This window comes from Coloeus monedula (genome assembly GCF_965178545.1).
Source record: "Coloeus monedula genome assembly, chromosome: Z".
Classification (NCBI taxonomy): domain Eukaryota; kingdom Metazoa; phylum Chordata; class Aves; order Passeriformes; family Corvidae; genus Coloeus; species Coloeus monedula.
The window spans coordinates 77,618,656-77,636,093 of record NC_138822.1 but is presented as its reverse complement, the minus strand read 5'-3'; the positions used below and the strand labels follow the sequence as shown (position 1 = coordinate 77,636,093).

The window sequence follows — 17,438 nt, the reverse complement described above, 5'->3', positions numbered from 1 at the left end:
GTCTGTGGACATCCTTGTCTCTCCATCTCTGCTACCACCACTACGTAATTTTCTTTCATTTCTCTGCTGCTTGCACCCCAAACCATAAACTGGACAGGACAGGAACTCTGTCTTATTTACATGTGCAGCACCTGCCTAAATGACTCCAAGACTGATGATTGTGGCCCCTCCATTTTCCAGCACCTCTGCAGTGACACAAATAAAGCAGATAATCTGAATTTTGTTTCTAGTTTATTACAGCAGTTCACAAAACCTGACAGCTCCCTTGGCTGTCAGTACGTATTTCCAGGCTAAGGACCCTGTTGCCCAGAACGCCACCAGACTGCCCAGTAAAGAGCCATACACAGGTATGAGCATCAAGCTGGGCTCCTGCAAAATTGCAGCATGGGCCAGAAATCTGTATCTTCCTTTAATATTTATGCTATCCCTAATAGAATGAAGCTTGATCTTCGAAACACTAACACAATACAAACAACCACACTAATTTTTTACAACCCACCATTTCTGCTTGCACACGCTGCATGGCCTACAAAAGGTTATGCATATAAAATTGTTAGGTTACAGTTATTATCTTGTTAGAAAGAACATTTTAAGAGCATTTGAGGAATGAAAGGACTTTTTTTTTATTAATATTTCAGTAAAACTACAAGTGTGCAGTACTTGCTTCTGATGTATGAAAAACTAATTTCAATTCAGTAATGCAGCATAACAGCAACACCAAATCCCAACATGCCTCCAAAACCTTAAAGATGTAAAACTGGGCCACAGTCAGACCTTAACCCAATCTTCACTAGTTCAGCAGAGATCTTCCACTGCCTAAGCAAGCTCTCTAATCACAGCTATGTACAAACTTCTGCCTGTCAGATATTAAATCTTTTTAATCCCAATACTGATTAAGTGTATTTTAAAATGTTCCCAACAATTACTGTCATTACAGAGGACCTCTCATTGACCTGTGCTGCATACTTTCTACTGCTCCTCCAATCATTTTATTCCCTACCCACATTGTCTCTACAGCTTACCACAAATGTATAAAAGCCTTTTTTTAATTAAATGATCTCATCTTTGATGGGCAGCTGAACTTGGCAAACTGAAGACACCTGCTGTGTAGCAAATGCACATACTTACCCTTACTTATAGAATAAGTGACAGAATTTCTTCCAAGTTTGAGAGAAATATCAAGTCTGGATATCCACAAAGCCCTCTTACCAACACTACATGCACTTACAGATATTCTTCACAATGCCTATGTTAGAAGATTACCCTCTCAAGAAACAATAACCTGGATGTATTCTTCTTCTGGAAATACCTACTGAAATAGCATTATCATAGTTCACAAGTATCAACAGAGCATGGCTACGTCACCTCCCTGTTCTTCCACTTGAACACATCTCCCTGTTCCTACCCTTTGTCTTTTTCTCATTCTGGTCTTATATTCCCATTTCACCCATTCACTGTTAATCTCCAGATAATAACTTCTGTAACAAACAAGTCACAATGCGTGCTTTAGGTAAACATTACGTGAATGTCAGAAGTCTTCTGATTATCTTCAATCATTCTTAATCCATATTGGCTTACCAAGTAAAGTATTTGTTGACTACTATGAGCCCTCTTCTCAATTATGTCCTAAAACAAGCTTTAAAAACTAAGTTCATAAAAGAAATGAGGATTAAGCACCTGAGGTCTCACTAACATACAGTGTTCAGCTAGTCATTCAAGATCCTTCCATGCATTCTTCCTCAAAGGGTTGCATTCTTCCTCAAAGGGTACACCCCTTTCAGCTGACATGCTTGAAGATTACTTCCCCTGCCCCTAACCTTTTTAAATAACTGACTGGAACAATGATGAAATGAACCTTACCAAGTGCTCACTGGTCATTAGCTCACTACCTAGTCAGCACCTGTACCCGGTGCTAACCCTTTGATTTCCATTAACAGGCACAGTTCAGGCACAATACTGCACCCTCAGTTTAATTAGATGTGAAAACCCATGCATCACCTGGTGTTCTGACCAATGTGTCACCTTATTTCTGACCAAAATGAGACACAGTGCTCAAAAGCAGCAACCTGAGGTGTCTAATAAACCCTGCTGGCATTTAAATGGTTTTCCATTTTGCATGAACACTTCTTACAGCTATTTTATATCTCAAAACCAGAAAAGGGATTACAGACTTGATTCACCACTCTTGCCCCAGCCCAACTGTTCTTATTTCAATAGAGGACTTTGGTGCAAAGGGAGTAATGCCATTATGAATCCTGACGGTGCTTTGTTCTTGTGGTTTTCAAGCACAGAACTTGAAAAGCTTTACAAGCGCTGGTGGGAAGCACTGTTGACCTCACTGTACAAATAGTGAGCTTAGGCACAGAAAGCTGAAGTCATTACCCAAAGGTCACAGAGTGAATCAGTAGCAGATGCAGGACAAGGACCCACTTACATTCACTCCCAAATTCCACCCCCCCCCCCCCCCTTATTGCAATGAAGTTGTAAGTGTAAATCAATAACTGAGGTCACCAAAAACTTTCTGCATGCAGACTGCAGTGAAGTCACCCTCAAAGAAAGCAATGACAAAAGGGAAGGTGTTTAATGAATTTTTCAATGGTCCTTACATAAGGATACAACAATTCAGGAGGAGGTGAGAAGATGCTCACTCAGGAAGCCCTGTAACAAGGCTGCAGTGACAAATCATTACTCCCAAAACACTGCGCAAGGAAATGTAATGCTGCCGTCTTCCAAATGCTGGGTTATAAAACCTTCCACACATACAATATTTAAAACCGTGAATTACACCTGAGAATGTATCCAAACATCTAACAGTATCAAGTCATGCTAATGGTTATCTGTTTATAGGTCAGAGGGGCAGTAAATTATTGCAAGGAAAGTAGTAAAGCCACATTGTATCCAGTTGTGCTGTTTAACAGGTGATGGTGAAAAGTAGGTGATGCATGGAAACTTCAAGTTTTTATAGCTCCTGCCTCAATCTATATTCACTTATATAAAGATGTCACATTTTTAAACATTTAAAAGTCAAATTGTCTGGAGAATAGATTCCTATAAAATTTATTTTCAGAAATTGATATTTAGCCTACTGCTATAAGAGTTGATTGCTCTTATGTATAAGCTTTATTCAAGTTTCTACAGGTTTGAAAATACAAAGACTGACATTTCAGATCCCATACTCAAGTGTGTCATTAACCAGAAACTGAAATGGGAACATTTCCACTTTCTCAGAAATACTCAGTTTGTTAGGGTGATAACTGCATTAACTGTTTTTGAGTTTTTGTGAAGCTACTAAATATGACTCTATTTCGACACAGACAGGAAGGGGGAGTCACAATGGCAAAAGAAAAATCCTGAATTGGTTCCTTACCCAGCACAATATGCCCTGAGAATTAAATAGTTTCAAAGCTCTGCCAAAATAGATATTTGTAAGTGGCTAATGGCAGAAATGTTTTATTCTGTTTATGTCAAAGACACGTTTGTCAGGCGCTGGACAGCCAGACAAATCAGGGTCTAATTAGTTCAGTCAATTCCCTCAGTTTTATCCTTTCAGTCTACACTGAGTTATTAAAGCATCAGAAATAAAATGCTACTGAGACAGCAATAAGGGAAATAAGATGTCAGAACTCTATTAACAATGGCATTTTCAGGAAGCAATGTAAATAGAAAATCAAATTTATGCAAGAAATATATATCAGTAAGTAATACTTAATTTAATCATGCTGCATTTATCTTCAAAGCAGCTTTCATATCCAACTGATTTTTAAAAAATGCTTCAACACATCAACATTGTGACTTCTTTGGAACAGTGGCCATCATTCAGATTCAAATTCAGATGCATACCTAATACAAGAGGATATTGGTCCCCAATCCAAATAGTACAGTTATACAAATAACAGTATGTGAGTAATAATTTATTCCACCCTCGACATTTAGCCAGCTCAGAAAGAACGTGTGACAGTTAAGCAGTCACAAGATAAAAAGAACCGGAAAATGCCACATTCAACTGAAATGACAGGAAATATTTAGGTAGACAGAATGTAATAAATTTGGCAGACTTATGGGAGTTTAATTGCCCCTTTGTGAAAAGAGATAAATACATGTAAAAACTGTAACTGTGAGGACCAGTTTCTGGGAGGAACAGCTTTCTGTTAGAGGTGTCTAAATCTTCATTACTTCAATACAACCATCAAAGAAAGGAAATTTTCCAAACCCACAGTGGTGATGGTTGTGCTGACAGCAGCACCTCCCAGGTCTGTGCCTGGCTCTGTGCAGGCACCAAGGGAACAGTGGCCTCCTGTTCCCAGAGGGTTGTCACATGTACCCACAACTTACTGGCCTTGCACCAGTTCACGCCTGCTAGCACATACAGTGAGATGTTCCCTACTTCAAACAGCATCTGCCATCCAAATAACTGAGCCTTATGTGCTCACAGATGCCCCCAGGATAAACTTTTTTTCTGCCCCCTACGATGGTGAAATAGTGCATCTTACTGTGATGGATGCCAACTTCCACTTTAGCTCTTACTCAGGTCAACCTGTCTATCAAACCATGATATGTAAAGATTCTTCACTAACACAGAGAGAAAAGAAAATTGGTGATCACACCCAAAGTAAGAAGAGGTTTCTCCTAGGCTTTTGATAATTTAAAAAATGACCAGCCCTCCACTTTACAGTGTTTCTGACATTTCAAAGTGTTTTCACAATATCCTTAAACTTTTTATTTAGTGTTTATTTTAACAGAACCACTAATCTCTTAGTTCAATCTTTTAACTTGCTTCTATTAGGTTAAAAGTGAGTAATGAAGATCCCTAACTTTGCCAGGTCTGTTTGGCAGCCTTCTATCTGGAATTTGTTCCCATACAGAAGTGCAGACTTATGGACCCAACAGTTTGAAGACAAATTAAAAGGAATACTTAAAGTACTTATTAATTTTAAGAGAAGGGATTAGTTCAACATGTAAAGAGCCTTAATAATATTTCTGAAAATCAAGCCAGACCAGAAAAAAAAAATGGTTCTTACTACTTAGGGTTGTCCACTTTATGTGCAGTGTTCGTTATCTTAGTGATTATGCCATCTAAACATTCATGAAAAAGTAAACAGAATATCCTGATATTTAATAAAAAATAATAAGGACTTTGGAAAGAAGATGCCCAGATTCATCTAAAGTGAATCACCTGCTGGATTTGAGTAACTTTCTGCAGGTGTTCCACACTTTCACTCTTGCCATGTACACAGGGACCCAAGAGTGACTGACATTGCTGTTACTCATCATGACAAAGAAGGAATCAGGGAGCAACTTTCCAAAACGTACATGTCCACCAAGTTACACAGCTTGACTGACAAAGCACTGAAAGGGAAAAGCTGCAAGTTTTCAAATACTTTTTATAAAGCAAATCTGTAGTCCTCCAAATTTATTTCTTTTTAAATAAGCACACTATTACAACCACAGTGTTTTCTGTAAACTGTTATAGTATAATTAATCGTTAAATAAACTGATAATAAAAATGCATAGGGGTGCATCTACCTAATAAAGGACTCCAGTGTTTTCTTCTTGTATTTTACTCACAGAAGCACATATTCTCCCATTTCAGATGATGTGATTCTTTTTACCTCTGATGAATAAACACATCCATGAAATGGATCATACCATACGCATCTCCCTTATATCATACAACACTGGAGGGAGGAGTTTTCCCCATGCTGAGTACTTGCTAACTGAGCTCTCCTTACATTATCTTACAACTAGACCTACAATTCAACTTTGCATTTACACAGCATTTTAAATTCACTGAGCTTACATTCTCTAACAAACACTGGGCACCATCTCCTATTTAAAGAGCCACAAGCTAATCCAGAAAGCAATTAAATAACTTGATGGCAATACAGCAACAGAACAGAATTAGATCCCAATTCATCTGCTTGCCAGCCCTCACCTACCTGGTAGACCACAGTAGCAGTCCCAGCTGCACACTTGCATGCAGAATTCTCATAGTCAGCACAAGTAATGAAAAATATTAATCAAAACTTCTCATGTCCCATTAATGATATTCCCATGGAAAAAAATGAAAAACAATGGCCTAAATATTTAAAGACCTTTTTAAATGTGTTTCTGAGCTCTCATTTCTGCAAGTAAAAAGGACTACCTCCAGACCTATTCCTGGCTCTGATTTTACCTGAACCTTTGGAATCTATAGTAAGGGCATAAGATAATGTTTCAAAAGGCTGACATCAGCTGATTAACCAGAATGTCCAAGTTATAAATAAATTAATTAATTAATCTGGGACTTATTTCTGTGTTAAGATTTAGAAAAAGTAGAAAATATTGTAGTCACACAACCAGAGAGGGTATTATATTCAAAGCTTGCTACATGCATATCAGTTCAAGTGGGAATGTTGAACTTGTGATGTTTCAGCCATAAGTTTGTGTCTTCAATGGGTGCTAAATAAGGGTTTGCTAAAAACAAGGTTACTTACAAGTCAGTGTATTCATTCACGTGATGTTTGCACATGCACCCACATACACAGAACAGGAGGCTCTTTGCACTGGCAGTGCTGGTCAGAAGCAAGTCCTTCCCACATGTCTGCTGATACAAGAACACCACTGTGCATCCCAGGTCCTCTATCCCTCCCAACCTCAAGATCTCCAGGGACCCCAAGGAAGTGTGCTCACACCTAATGCAAAAGTTACAGCTAAAAATAACTATTCTGTCTCCTTCAACCCCATGCCTAAACGTACACACCCACTACAAGGGACACTCTCAAATACACCAAAACCACAAATGACAAGGAGTCCCAGAGTGCCTAGCTGAACAAGTTCTGAAGGATAAGTATTCAAAAAGAAGCCACATTTACTGTGGAATGCTGCGCTTTATATGAGCGGCATATGGATCTCAGGAAAAAAATGGTCTCCACAGCTGTCACTTAACATCCAAAAGAGTGACTTCAGTTGCTCACAGGCAACTACCTTTGCAGTCTTGTGCTCTCACTTAATGAGACGAACTCTCCATTAAAATTTTCAGTCTCATTCTCTGTTAGCATGAACTTAAATGGTTCCTGACTAAAATGATGTTCTCAATATGACTGTGAATAAAAGCTTTTCTGCTGAGGTTTAAAAGTGAAAGCCTGCAAGAGTAGGTCCTTGACCTAGTCACAGAAAGGACCAAGGTTCTCAGAAGCAAACAACCCTTTAGGTTGGAAAAGACACCTAAGATCATGAAGTCCAACCGTTAATCCAGCACTGTCATGCTCACCACTAAACCACGTCCCCAGCTGCCACATCTACACATCTTCCGTATGTTTGCAGGATACAGAAGTGACTCCACCACTTCCCTGGGCAGGCTGTTCTAATGATTGACCCCTCTTTCGGCAAAGAAATTTTTTCTCATATCCAACTTAAATCTGTCCTGGCACAACCTGAGGTCATTTCTTCTTGTCCAGTCCCTTGTTACTTGGAAGAAGAGACTGACCCACACCTAGCTACACCCTCCTTTCAGGTCATTGCAGCACGTGAGAAGGTCCCCCAAATCTCCTTTTCTCCAGTCTGAATACCGCCAGCTCCCTCAGCTGCTCCTCACAGGACTTGTGCTCCAGACCCTTCCCTTCTCTGGACATGCTCCAGCACCTCTGTGTCCTTCTTGCCATGAGGAAACAAAACTGAACCCAAGATTTGACATGTGGCCTCACCAGTGCCCCCAGCACAGGGGGATGGGCACTGCCCTGGTCCTGCTGGCCACACTGCTGCTGACACAAGCCCGGTGCCATTGGCCTTCTTGCCCACCTGGCCACACTCCAGCTCATGTTCAGCCATGGAAAACCAGCACCTCCAGGCCCTTTCCCACTCAGCAGCTTTCCAGCCATTCTATCCCAGCCTGGAACTGCAGGAGGTTGTTGTGACCCAAGGGCCGGTACTTGGCCTTGTTGAACCTCACACACTTGGCCCTGGCCCACGGATCCAGCCTGTCCTGATCCCTCTGCAGAGCCTTCCTGCCCTCCAGCCACCCAACCTGGTGTTCTTCTCAAACTGACTGAGGGAGCTCTTGATTCCCTCATTCAGAGCATCAATAAAGATAAAAAACAGGGCTAGTCCTGGTACTGAGCCCTGGGGAACACCACTAGTGACCAGCCCCAGCTGGATGTAATTCCATTCACCAACACTCTTTGGGTCAGGCTATCCAGCTATTTTTTTTTCCCTAGTCACCAGTGCACTCATCCAAGCTATGAACAGCCAGTTTCTCCAGGAGAATGTTGCAGAAGACAGGGTCTTCTTTTTACTTTACTTTGCTTTACTAAATTCCAGGTAGACACCATCTCCAGCCTAATCCACCAAGCAGGTCTTCTTTGTGAAAATTCCTTGTTGGGGTTCCTCCCCCCTGCCATGGGGTCCTGGGAGAGGGAACCCTGGGCTAGAGGCATGGCCTAGGCACAGGGTCTCCCTGCTCCCTGGTCACATGTACCCTAATCCTGTTCCCCACTGGTTATTTTGTGTTCCCTTCCCGGGGAGGACCCTGGTTGTCCGGTGATTCCGGAGTCTTTTCGGCAGTCCCCCGGCCATGTGGCTGGAAAATAAAGATCTCTGAAACTTCTATCAAGAATCACTCCCTATTTCTTTCCATGGGTTCTCGCTGCCTATGGATGTTGCAGGAGACCCCACTGCAACAATTCCTCTGAAGTTTTAGAGCAGAGACGTTCATCAGATGCATCGTACAACTAAGGTACTGATGGTCATGACTCAGCTCCAGAGAGTAAGAGGAGTTTTTGAAATTACACACCAGAAAACAGAAGACATCCTAAAGGATTTTTTTGGTCTGCTCCAGTCAATAGATTTGCTACCATTTATGGAGAACAGATGGGGAAAGATTTAACATGGAATTAAATGCATCTATTAAAGATTAATGAGAAATTACTTTATTTCAAGGCAGAGACCAACTTCAAGGTAATCCAGACTTCCAAGAGAGGTCAGAGGACATCATTTGCTTTCCTGCACTCTAAATCTTAGTAAGTAACTAAGTCAGCCTGAGAGCCCATGCAGATGTGTGGGTAGCTTTGAATACTTTGGTTTCAGATCGACCATTTTCTTGCATAGACAGGAGAAACTCATGTACCCCTTTTTCTGTTGACAGTACTATGAAACATCTTTGGCACATGATGGCTCTGAATGTCTACATGATCTGTTTCTACCCACATTCCAAAATCTGAAAGCACAGTTTCAAACCAAAAATTGTTATGCAATGATATTTAATGCATTCACTGGATCAGAGACAGGTAAACATGCTACTGTTAACCAAAAATCACATGCAATATGTATGCAGACTTGCAGTAAATGCTGTGGATGCATGGTCTGTGCTGATGCCACCTCACCAGTTACATTCTGCTTATATAAGGAGATGAGTCCAACTGTCTCAAGAACTTAAGAAATTTGTCCTATGGTGGGTAAAATCCCAGAAGGAGACTCCTTACAAACTTCAAATGGCAAACTATGCATCAGAAAAACTTTAAGTTTGAACATTTTGCAGCTCAAAATGAAAGACTCAAGCTAAATCTTAGGGTATTCAGAACTAACTCGAAGAGATATTTCTGCAGGCAATCATCCTGGTACAGACAGATAACGAATTCCCACCTTCTTAGCTGAAAGAAAATTACACCCTCGGCTCTCATGAAAAATCTTTCTGCCATACAAAGACCAACCTTTAGTGTCCTGAACTGATAATCACCTGGCTTTCATTAAATAAAGACACTTCTAATTAAACACCCTGATCAACACACAAAAATGTGTGCTTTGCAGGCAAGAGATGGCAAGCAATTTATCTTTCAATATAGTAATCGCTTATATCACGCTATCTGTAATCTACAGTGATGAATAAAGGTATTTAGATTATGAAATCCTAGATGAGCTACAGACTATATTCATTTCAACAGCAAGAAATGACAACTCTAACTGTCTGCATTTTCAGAAATAGGATTCCAACTGTTGGACTGGCCCAGAAGCATTTTCACTTTTTACCAAAATATGTTCTCACGGAATGATCTCCCTCTTGAAGGGCGGGTGACGAGAGAATATACAACAGTCACAGAAAAATTCAAGTTGGATTGGTACTGTGGTAGTTATCTGGTCTACACCTCACCAAAACAAGGCAAGCTTCAAAGTATATTAGGTTCCTGGTTCAACTGGGCTTTGAAAGCTGCCAGGAACAATTTTCCTGAAGTTCAGGAAGGTAATGTTAATGACAATATGAAAGACATGCCACACTTGGAGGAATCAGACACGTCTAGGAACTGGGAACTGGTGAATTGAGGATGTAAGTACATGAGAAACTGATTTTCAAAAGTCTCAAGTTTTGAAAAAGGCTAAATACTGCTGAATCAAAGGGCACATGCATAGGTCAAATGGACTATACAACAGTAGTGCCAGCGTATCGCTAGGTAGCTACACTCCTAATGACTGCCAGGTAAACAGCAACTCCACAAAGTGATGGATAGAACAGAAGTTTCCTTCCTCACGGCCTGTAGCATAATACAAAATCTTTGACAGCAAGTGCATTCGTATGCAGCCTTGAATCCACTGAAGAAAGCCTTACTCCCGCTTCAAAGTGAGAGGATGCTGGTGAGTATGGCCACAATGCATTCTCCCAAGAGCCACTACAAGTTAGACTGAAGAAATTGCAATATCAGATCTAAGAGTTTGCAAAGTGCTTCTCAAGGACAGGAAGTTCTGCTGCAAATTTAAACGCTCGTATAAATCCAGAGGTGATGTTTCACAAGTATAACAGTATCATCAGAAGCCTACAAAGCCAAGAGGATGTTTTGATCTTGGAGAATGGAAAGAAAGGCACTGTCTTCTTTCCATATTTATCCCCCAACAGAAAAATATACACCAGACACGACAGTTCACCCAAGGAAAGATTTCCACAGGAGGGACAGTTTTTAAAGCTAAATGGATAAAACTGAGAGAGGCATATTCAAAGAAAACAAAAGGAAAATCAAAATATCTTAAGAAGACTAGAGACAAGGCTGATTAAAGACTGTAGAACAAAGAGATGGTGAACTGGCACCAATCTCAGTTAAGCAGTGAACTGAGTGAGTCGAGAGTGAAGTGCTTATCACTAGGAATACAGTGTCATCCACATCAAGAAAATAGACAGGGTGAGCCGAACAGTTCTACTCTGGCACACATTCCAGGGGATTGAGTGGGTGGAATTCTGTTGTGAATGCTAGCAACACACAGGTATTGCAATACTGATATTTCCTTTTTGCTTAAATATTTATATCCATCTGCATTCCTGTTCAGTGTTAACATTTGTTAGAAAAGACAGATAAATGAACTATGACCTTGTATCTTAGAGGTAAAAGGGAAAAAAACATTATTTTTCTTCATGTTATTATAGGGTAGTCTATTCTAGACCACCCTATGTTTAAAATATCACTGCTAATCACTTTGAACACCCATGAAAAAGCACCCGAAATCTGACATTCTCAGTAAAAAAACAGAAAGAATGAGGATAAAAACATTATCTCATTTTTACAGATAAGAGAGGCACAGAGAGAGATCAGAGGATTTGCAGAAAGTAACACAGGTAAGGCAAGGCTATTCCTGACAGTTACTCATGCTAAAACTGTCTCTGTTGGCCTTGCAAAATTATTCCAATACCCTTGAGTCCCGACTCAAATTAGTTCTTTATTTATTATCCCAGTTTTCAAGTATCTTTCAGATGGGCTCATCCATTGTTCCCATACAGCTGGGTAAACAGACAAAGTCAATTCTATCATGCAGGTTTACCTTATAGCATTCAAAACCCTTTGCATGTGTGGGATTTTTTTTTTTTTCTTTAAGCAAGCTAAGAATGTGTTTAAAGGTGACCTGTGCTGGAAAAAAAATCGAACTGGGGAAGTTTAGGGACAGAAAGGCTTCTGAAGATTGGTGTGTTTCGATAACTTTGTCAAAGAAAAAAAATTAATAAATCAAGTAAGTAACGTTTGAAGTTTTAATATGTAATCATCCTTATTAAGGCAAAAAAAAAAAAAGGACACGAATCTTATTTTCCAATATGAAAAAAAAGCAAGGCTTATGGCTTTTTTCAGATTTTACTGTGAAGTGATACAACTGCATTCAACAATTTTTAAGAAGTGATAAAAGAGAAATAGCAACTTTTTTAAAAAAAAAAAAAGGTTAAAAAAAAAAGCCTTCCCAAAAGTCAATTTTGTTAGGATTTTACAATACGTCCAAAGCAGACCATGTCTTTCAGGATGCTTGCATGGTGCTTAGCATTGAACAGTACCTTCCTCCTGATGAAGGCCACTGGCAGACCCCCCAAAAGAGGAGGCAGACATCAGAACACAGAGGGAGAGGGGAAATGATACACCATTGAAAATAAATTCTTGATATTCCCTTCCATTTATAATCCCACTCCATATCCATGCTTTTTCTACACAAGGAAGAACTGAAGCCTCACACACACACACACACACACACACACACACACACAAGAATCTTCGTGAATCAAGGGAATTGGCAGATGTGTTGGTAATCTTCCACAAATAAGAAACAAACTCTGCCAGCTGTACTTGTAAATTCAAAGATTAACATTAATAAGCAGTGCCGAGACCACAGGTATTATCCTTCCTTAAGGTGATAGAGCTCAAGAACCCCAGTTCTGCAGAAACTTACCTGCCTGTCCAACTTCAGAGCCTCAAGTCCCAGCCTACACTGCAAAACATCTACAGATTCATCAGCCAGAACTTGCCAAAGCAAACTGGATTCTTGCCACTGTTTGAGATGGCAGTAAAGTAGCAAGTATATAAACTAGGTCAGACATGATTACCTAGAACAAGGGCAATTTTCTTTACATGTCTGTGTAAAGCTTCTGAAAATGACAAAGACTGAACATTTGGGCGCTGCAGAGAGTATATCCAAAAATCATTTTTGATAGAAAAGTTTAACTGCATTTTAATATGAATTATATTTTCTATTAACAGCAAGGCAGAAGCCTATTTTGCAGTAAAGCTCTTCCTTTACCAAAGTGCTATCTCTCTGAATCTGAGTCAACTTTAGTGACCACTTTAATATTCACTTTACAATTAATGCTTCTTTTTATGGGTTGGTAGAAGGTAAACCAATTTCAGTTCGGCTTCTAGGTATTGAATTTATTATAAAAAGTTATGTACTTAAAACTCCTATAATGAAACCAGAGGCATCATGAGATATTAACCTAGAGTTAATGCTGAGAAGGCCAGTTTGAATAATTCAATTCATGTCACCTTAAGTATCTTTTCAAATGGAATTAACTTTATCTCACAAAAAAACGGAAGTTCCATGTTCCAGTTACTGATTATTGACTCCATGAGGGTTCTGACTTAAATCATCTTACCACCATCTTCCCAGCAATTTTATTTCACTACTACCAGGATGCTTCTTCACATTTTGAGGGCTGACTTTCATTATAACGAAGCAATATTAGCTAAGAGAAAAACATGGTTTCAGAGTTACTGCTATCGTTAGGTGATACTAAAACAGACAAAAATAAAAAGTCCACACCAAAGCATCAGCATTAGTTCAGTACAGCTACAAACCAGGGCTGCATTTCAGCCACATGCACACAGCTACTGCAGTCGTTTACATCCTATAGAACTCCACCTCTTTTTACAAGGATGCCATCGATGTTTCGTAATGCTGCAGTTCTCTTTACTTGTTAATTATCTTATCCTGACAGAAAACCCGGCACTTAAACACTGAAAGGAGATGTTTTCAAATACCTGTCTAAGCCCAGGGGAAAGTGGTAGCTCATGATCAGCATTATGGTAGGATAAGAATGAGGGAGATAGGCACGTGAAAGCAGAAGCAGGAGGTGTTAAGATAGAGGTGTAGCTCTGGAAATTACTCCAAACAAGTAAGGAAAACGAACAGAAACAAGAAAGAACAGCTCAAAATAGGCAGAACAAAGAAGTGCTTCATTACATACTACAACAGTGCTGTCCAAGGTTTCTGCAAGACATGGGAAAATCGGAACAACATCGCACATGCAAATACAGACACCCCAGTAAGATCAGCAGTGTCCTAAAACAGGAAACATTGATTATGTCTCCTAGACAGTTCTACGAGGACAAAACTATGTAGCAAACTAGTTGTCTTTCTTTAAACCCAGACAAATCCAGGATTTCCTCAACTCAGACAAAAACGAGCAAGGAAAATATTTCAAATGCATCTGGATTCAAACAAAACTCAGGAAGACTTTCATTAGCCTAATATTTCAGTAAGGTGGCTATTGTAAAAGTCCACCTTAAAACAGAAAGGGAGAGCACAAAAGCTTCAGCAGGGCAATAAGAACTGGCATGGGCAGCAGTCAGAACAGCAGGAAAGTGTTCTGGGTCTGTCCTCTTCCAATCCTTTCATCTCAAAAATCCCTCCCTGTTGTGTTTCCCCTGGGACAGACCCCATCCAGGCAGACAGAACAATGCCGGCCTGAACTACTGTGTTAATACAACACTGAAATAGAACAAAGAGACCCATCAGGACAGTGAGAGCTCATAGTTCAGGTATTAAATGATGTGTGAAAATAACAGGTAAGTCCATCAAGAAGCAGCCCAATGACCTTTCTTGGGTTTTGAAAGCTATCCCATGAAGGAGTGAGTGAGGGAAAGAACGGACAGAGTGGTGCAGTCTTGCTCACCTCTCCACAGTTTCTGAGCTGTGAGGAGAAACAGCACAAAGTGCTTGTTTGGGTGAAAAATGGTAACCATTTATAGAGCCAAATGAAAAGAACGAGAAAATTAAAGAGGAAGGCTAGAAACATCAGAAACATTTTGCATGCTACAAGAAAAACCAGTTGAAGCATGTTTTGACAGGTTTTTATCTATACCTACAAAGCTTTGCATGCAACAAGAGGACCAGGGTAATTTCAGACTTGCTAGGCTGGAGCTGTAGAGTATGTAACCATAAATGAAATTTCAAGGCAAACCTCGATATAATATCTGAATTTGCATTTGTGGATAAAAGTACCTGTAAGTATAGAGAAAAGAAATAACGGAATCAAAGATGAGCTTGATAAAACTTCACACATGAAACCAGAAAACAACTTTAAAGAATTCTCTTTGTATATACTGATAGAGTGATTAGGAAGACAGAAGAACAAGAGGAGATGAACGTGGATTGTTGAACTGATTTGACAGTCAGGGGACTAAAGGTTTCCTATTATCTGTTTCCATGCTTTTGTCCTGTAGATGTGATGACACCGGATCCCTCAATACAAAGGTCTAACCTAGTATAGGATAAATGTACTTGAAGCTGAAAGACTAGAGATTAAACACTCAGGGCAAAACCAGAAGGAAGGATTGGCATCACCCAAAACACAGCTGCCACAGTGCTGTTGGACTACATGGACTCCTCTGGACTATTTTCCATGGAGATCCCCAGCAAGCTGCATACCATACAAGCAACAACACAGACATCACCCATTCTGGGAGAAGGATATTATTGTTTTCAACTCAATGCCATCACAAAAATGGATGGCAGATATAAACACAAAAGAATGGAAATGAAATGTTTACAAAAGATTAAAAGCCTGACAACCAGCTCAATGTCTAACAATGTTGGACCAAAAAAAAAAAAAAAAAAGAAAAGCTAAGAAAACCCTAAAAAAACCACATCATCAGGACAAAAAAACCCCACTCCTGATGACAATGAAGTCAGAGTATTACTACCTGCTTCCTGAAGAGAATCAAAAGACTCTTTCCTGCACAGTCTCCAGTCTCCTGAGAAGCAGGATCTGCTGTATAATTCTCACAGCAGGGAACCACTGACGCCAGAATCAGGCCTCCTTTTGGATACTCTGTGCTGATGGCTTTACTTCTAGCCCTGTTATAAATAAGCCTTTTAGACTGTTCCAGCAGAAGAGAGGATCACGGGCATAACCTCTACAAAAAGGCATGGTCTTAATGTAAGATGGATTCTGGAGATCTGCAGATGAAGCTGCTACCAGCGAACAGCAAGCAAGAACATGGGGTAGAGCACTTGCATAGGCAGTCTTCTCTTCCAGGGTATGATCTGCCATCAGCAGGGATGCAAACCGAGCACCTACCTACCAGAAAAAAATCTCAAGCAACCATGTTCTCAAGGTTTTGGGCACCTACATCAGAGAAACATTTTACCACTTAATTTAACACGTATCCCCTAGCCAACGTTTTCTGGTTTTAACTGCATATAGAACTATAGGTCTTCTATAAATAGCTCAAATGAGATGAGCTGCTTTACAGGCTTGAGAAAGCTTTTATTGACCAAATACATCATCTGTAATGCCCTTTTCAATCATCAAAAGCCACAATGTGAAAGGCTGTATCTTCAGTGACTGCGATTATTTTCCTGTTTAAATAACAGAATAGAAAACAGAAGAGCATCTTAACTTTTTCCTTGGCAAAGGTGTGGGTTCCCATGATTCTTACTCCATTACAACATGGTCAATTAACTTCACCTATATTATTGACCCAAAAGTTGTGGGGGTTTTTTTGTTTGTTTTCCTGCAATCCGTGTATTAAGGGAAGGACTCACGGGAAACCAATCACAAAATAGGATTCAATACTTTATGATGCAAGATAATACACTTACAGCAACAAAAAGATGTTTTGACTAAGTCATTTAAAGAAAAAAAGGAGATGGCAAAAGAGAGCTTACCTTCTGCTCCTTTTCCTTGGCAGCACTGAGTTCAGAAAGGGAGTGTGATAGCTTTTCTTGCTGCTCAGCCAGGTACTTCTGATAGAGGCTCAAAAGTTCTTGGCATTCTCTATACTGCTGCTGCAGAGGTGCGACATCAGAAGTTAAGGGAAAAACACTCTTTAGCAAACAGTTATAGCCAAATATACACCAACTTACTCTGTGTAAATCTGATTTAGATCCATAACAGTTCAATTTAAAAACAGGTACCGTGTGTTTGAGTAGCGCCTAATGATGATAAATCTGCTTAGAGATGAATGTTCAAGTACAACCTTCTTTCTACCCAGAGTGGAAAAAGAAGAATTGCACCAAATTCTTTTATCATCAGAAAAGGGACAGCAGCAGGAGGCAGGTGATGACATTGTTTCAGCTGGAACAACTACAAGCCTCTGATTCGTATTCAGCAAAGCCAGCCATTACAAGTGTTTATTTATAAATAAATAAATAGCCAGCCAAGTAAGTAAATAGTCCATTTTTAAGCACAGACATTGATTCACAAGCCCACATACCCAAATCTAATCTCTTTGCTTGAGCACCAATGGCTCAAAACCCCTCAGTCACAGATGCAGTGCTACAGGCCTTTTACAGACCAGCAATAATTTTTGGACAGTAATCTGGAGAAGCAGCAACTTTGGTGTTTGCAAGGATATTAGCAACAGTGTCCTGCCTTGCTTGCAGCATTGAAATTCCAACAGGAGATAAATCTGCTCTTCACCTGTCATTGTGTAATTCCCTCCCTTGCT

At 39.9% G+C, this 17,438-nt stretch overlaps 1 protein-coding gene across 1 annotated transcript in view; it reads right to left on the bottom strand.

The window, feature by feature from the left end:
- Positions 1–17,438, bottom strand: part of KIAA1328 — a gene marked incomplete at its 5' end in the record, with an annotated part of 169,047 nt that overhangs the window by 83,512 nt on the left and 68,097 nt on the right. Inside the window, 1 exon segment of the mRNA XM_082302257.1 lies at positions 16,657–16,776. Within this exon segment, the coding sequence (XP_082158383.1) occupies positions 16,657–16,776 (120 nt within the window).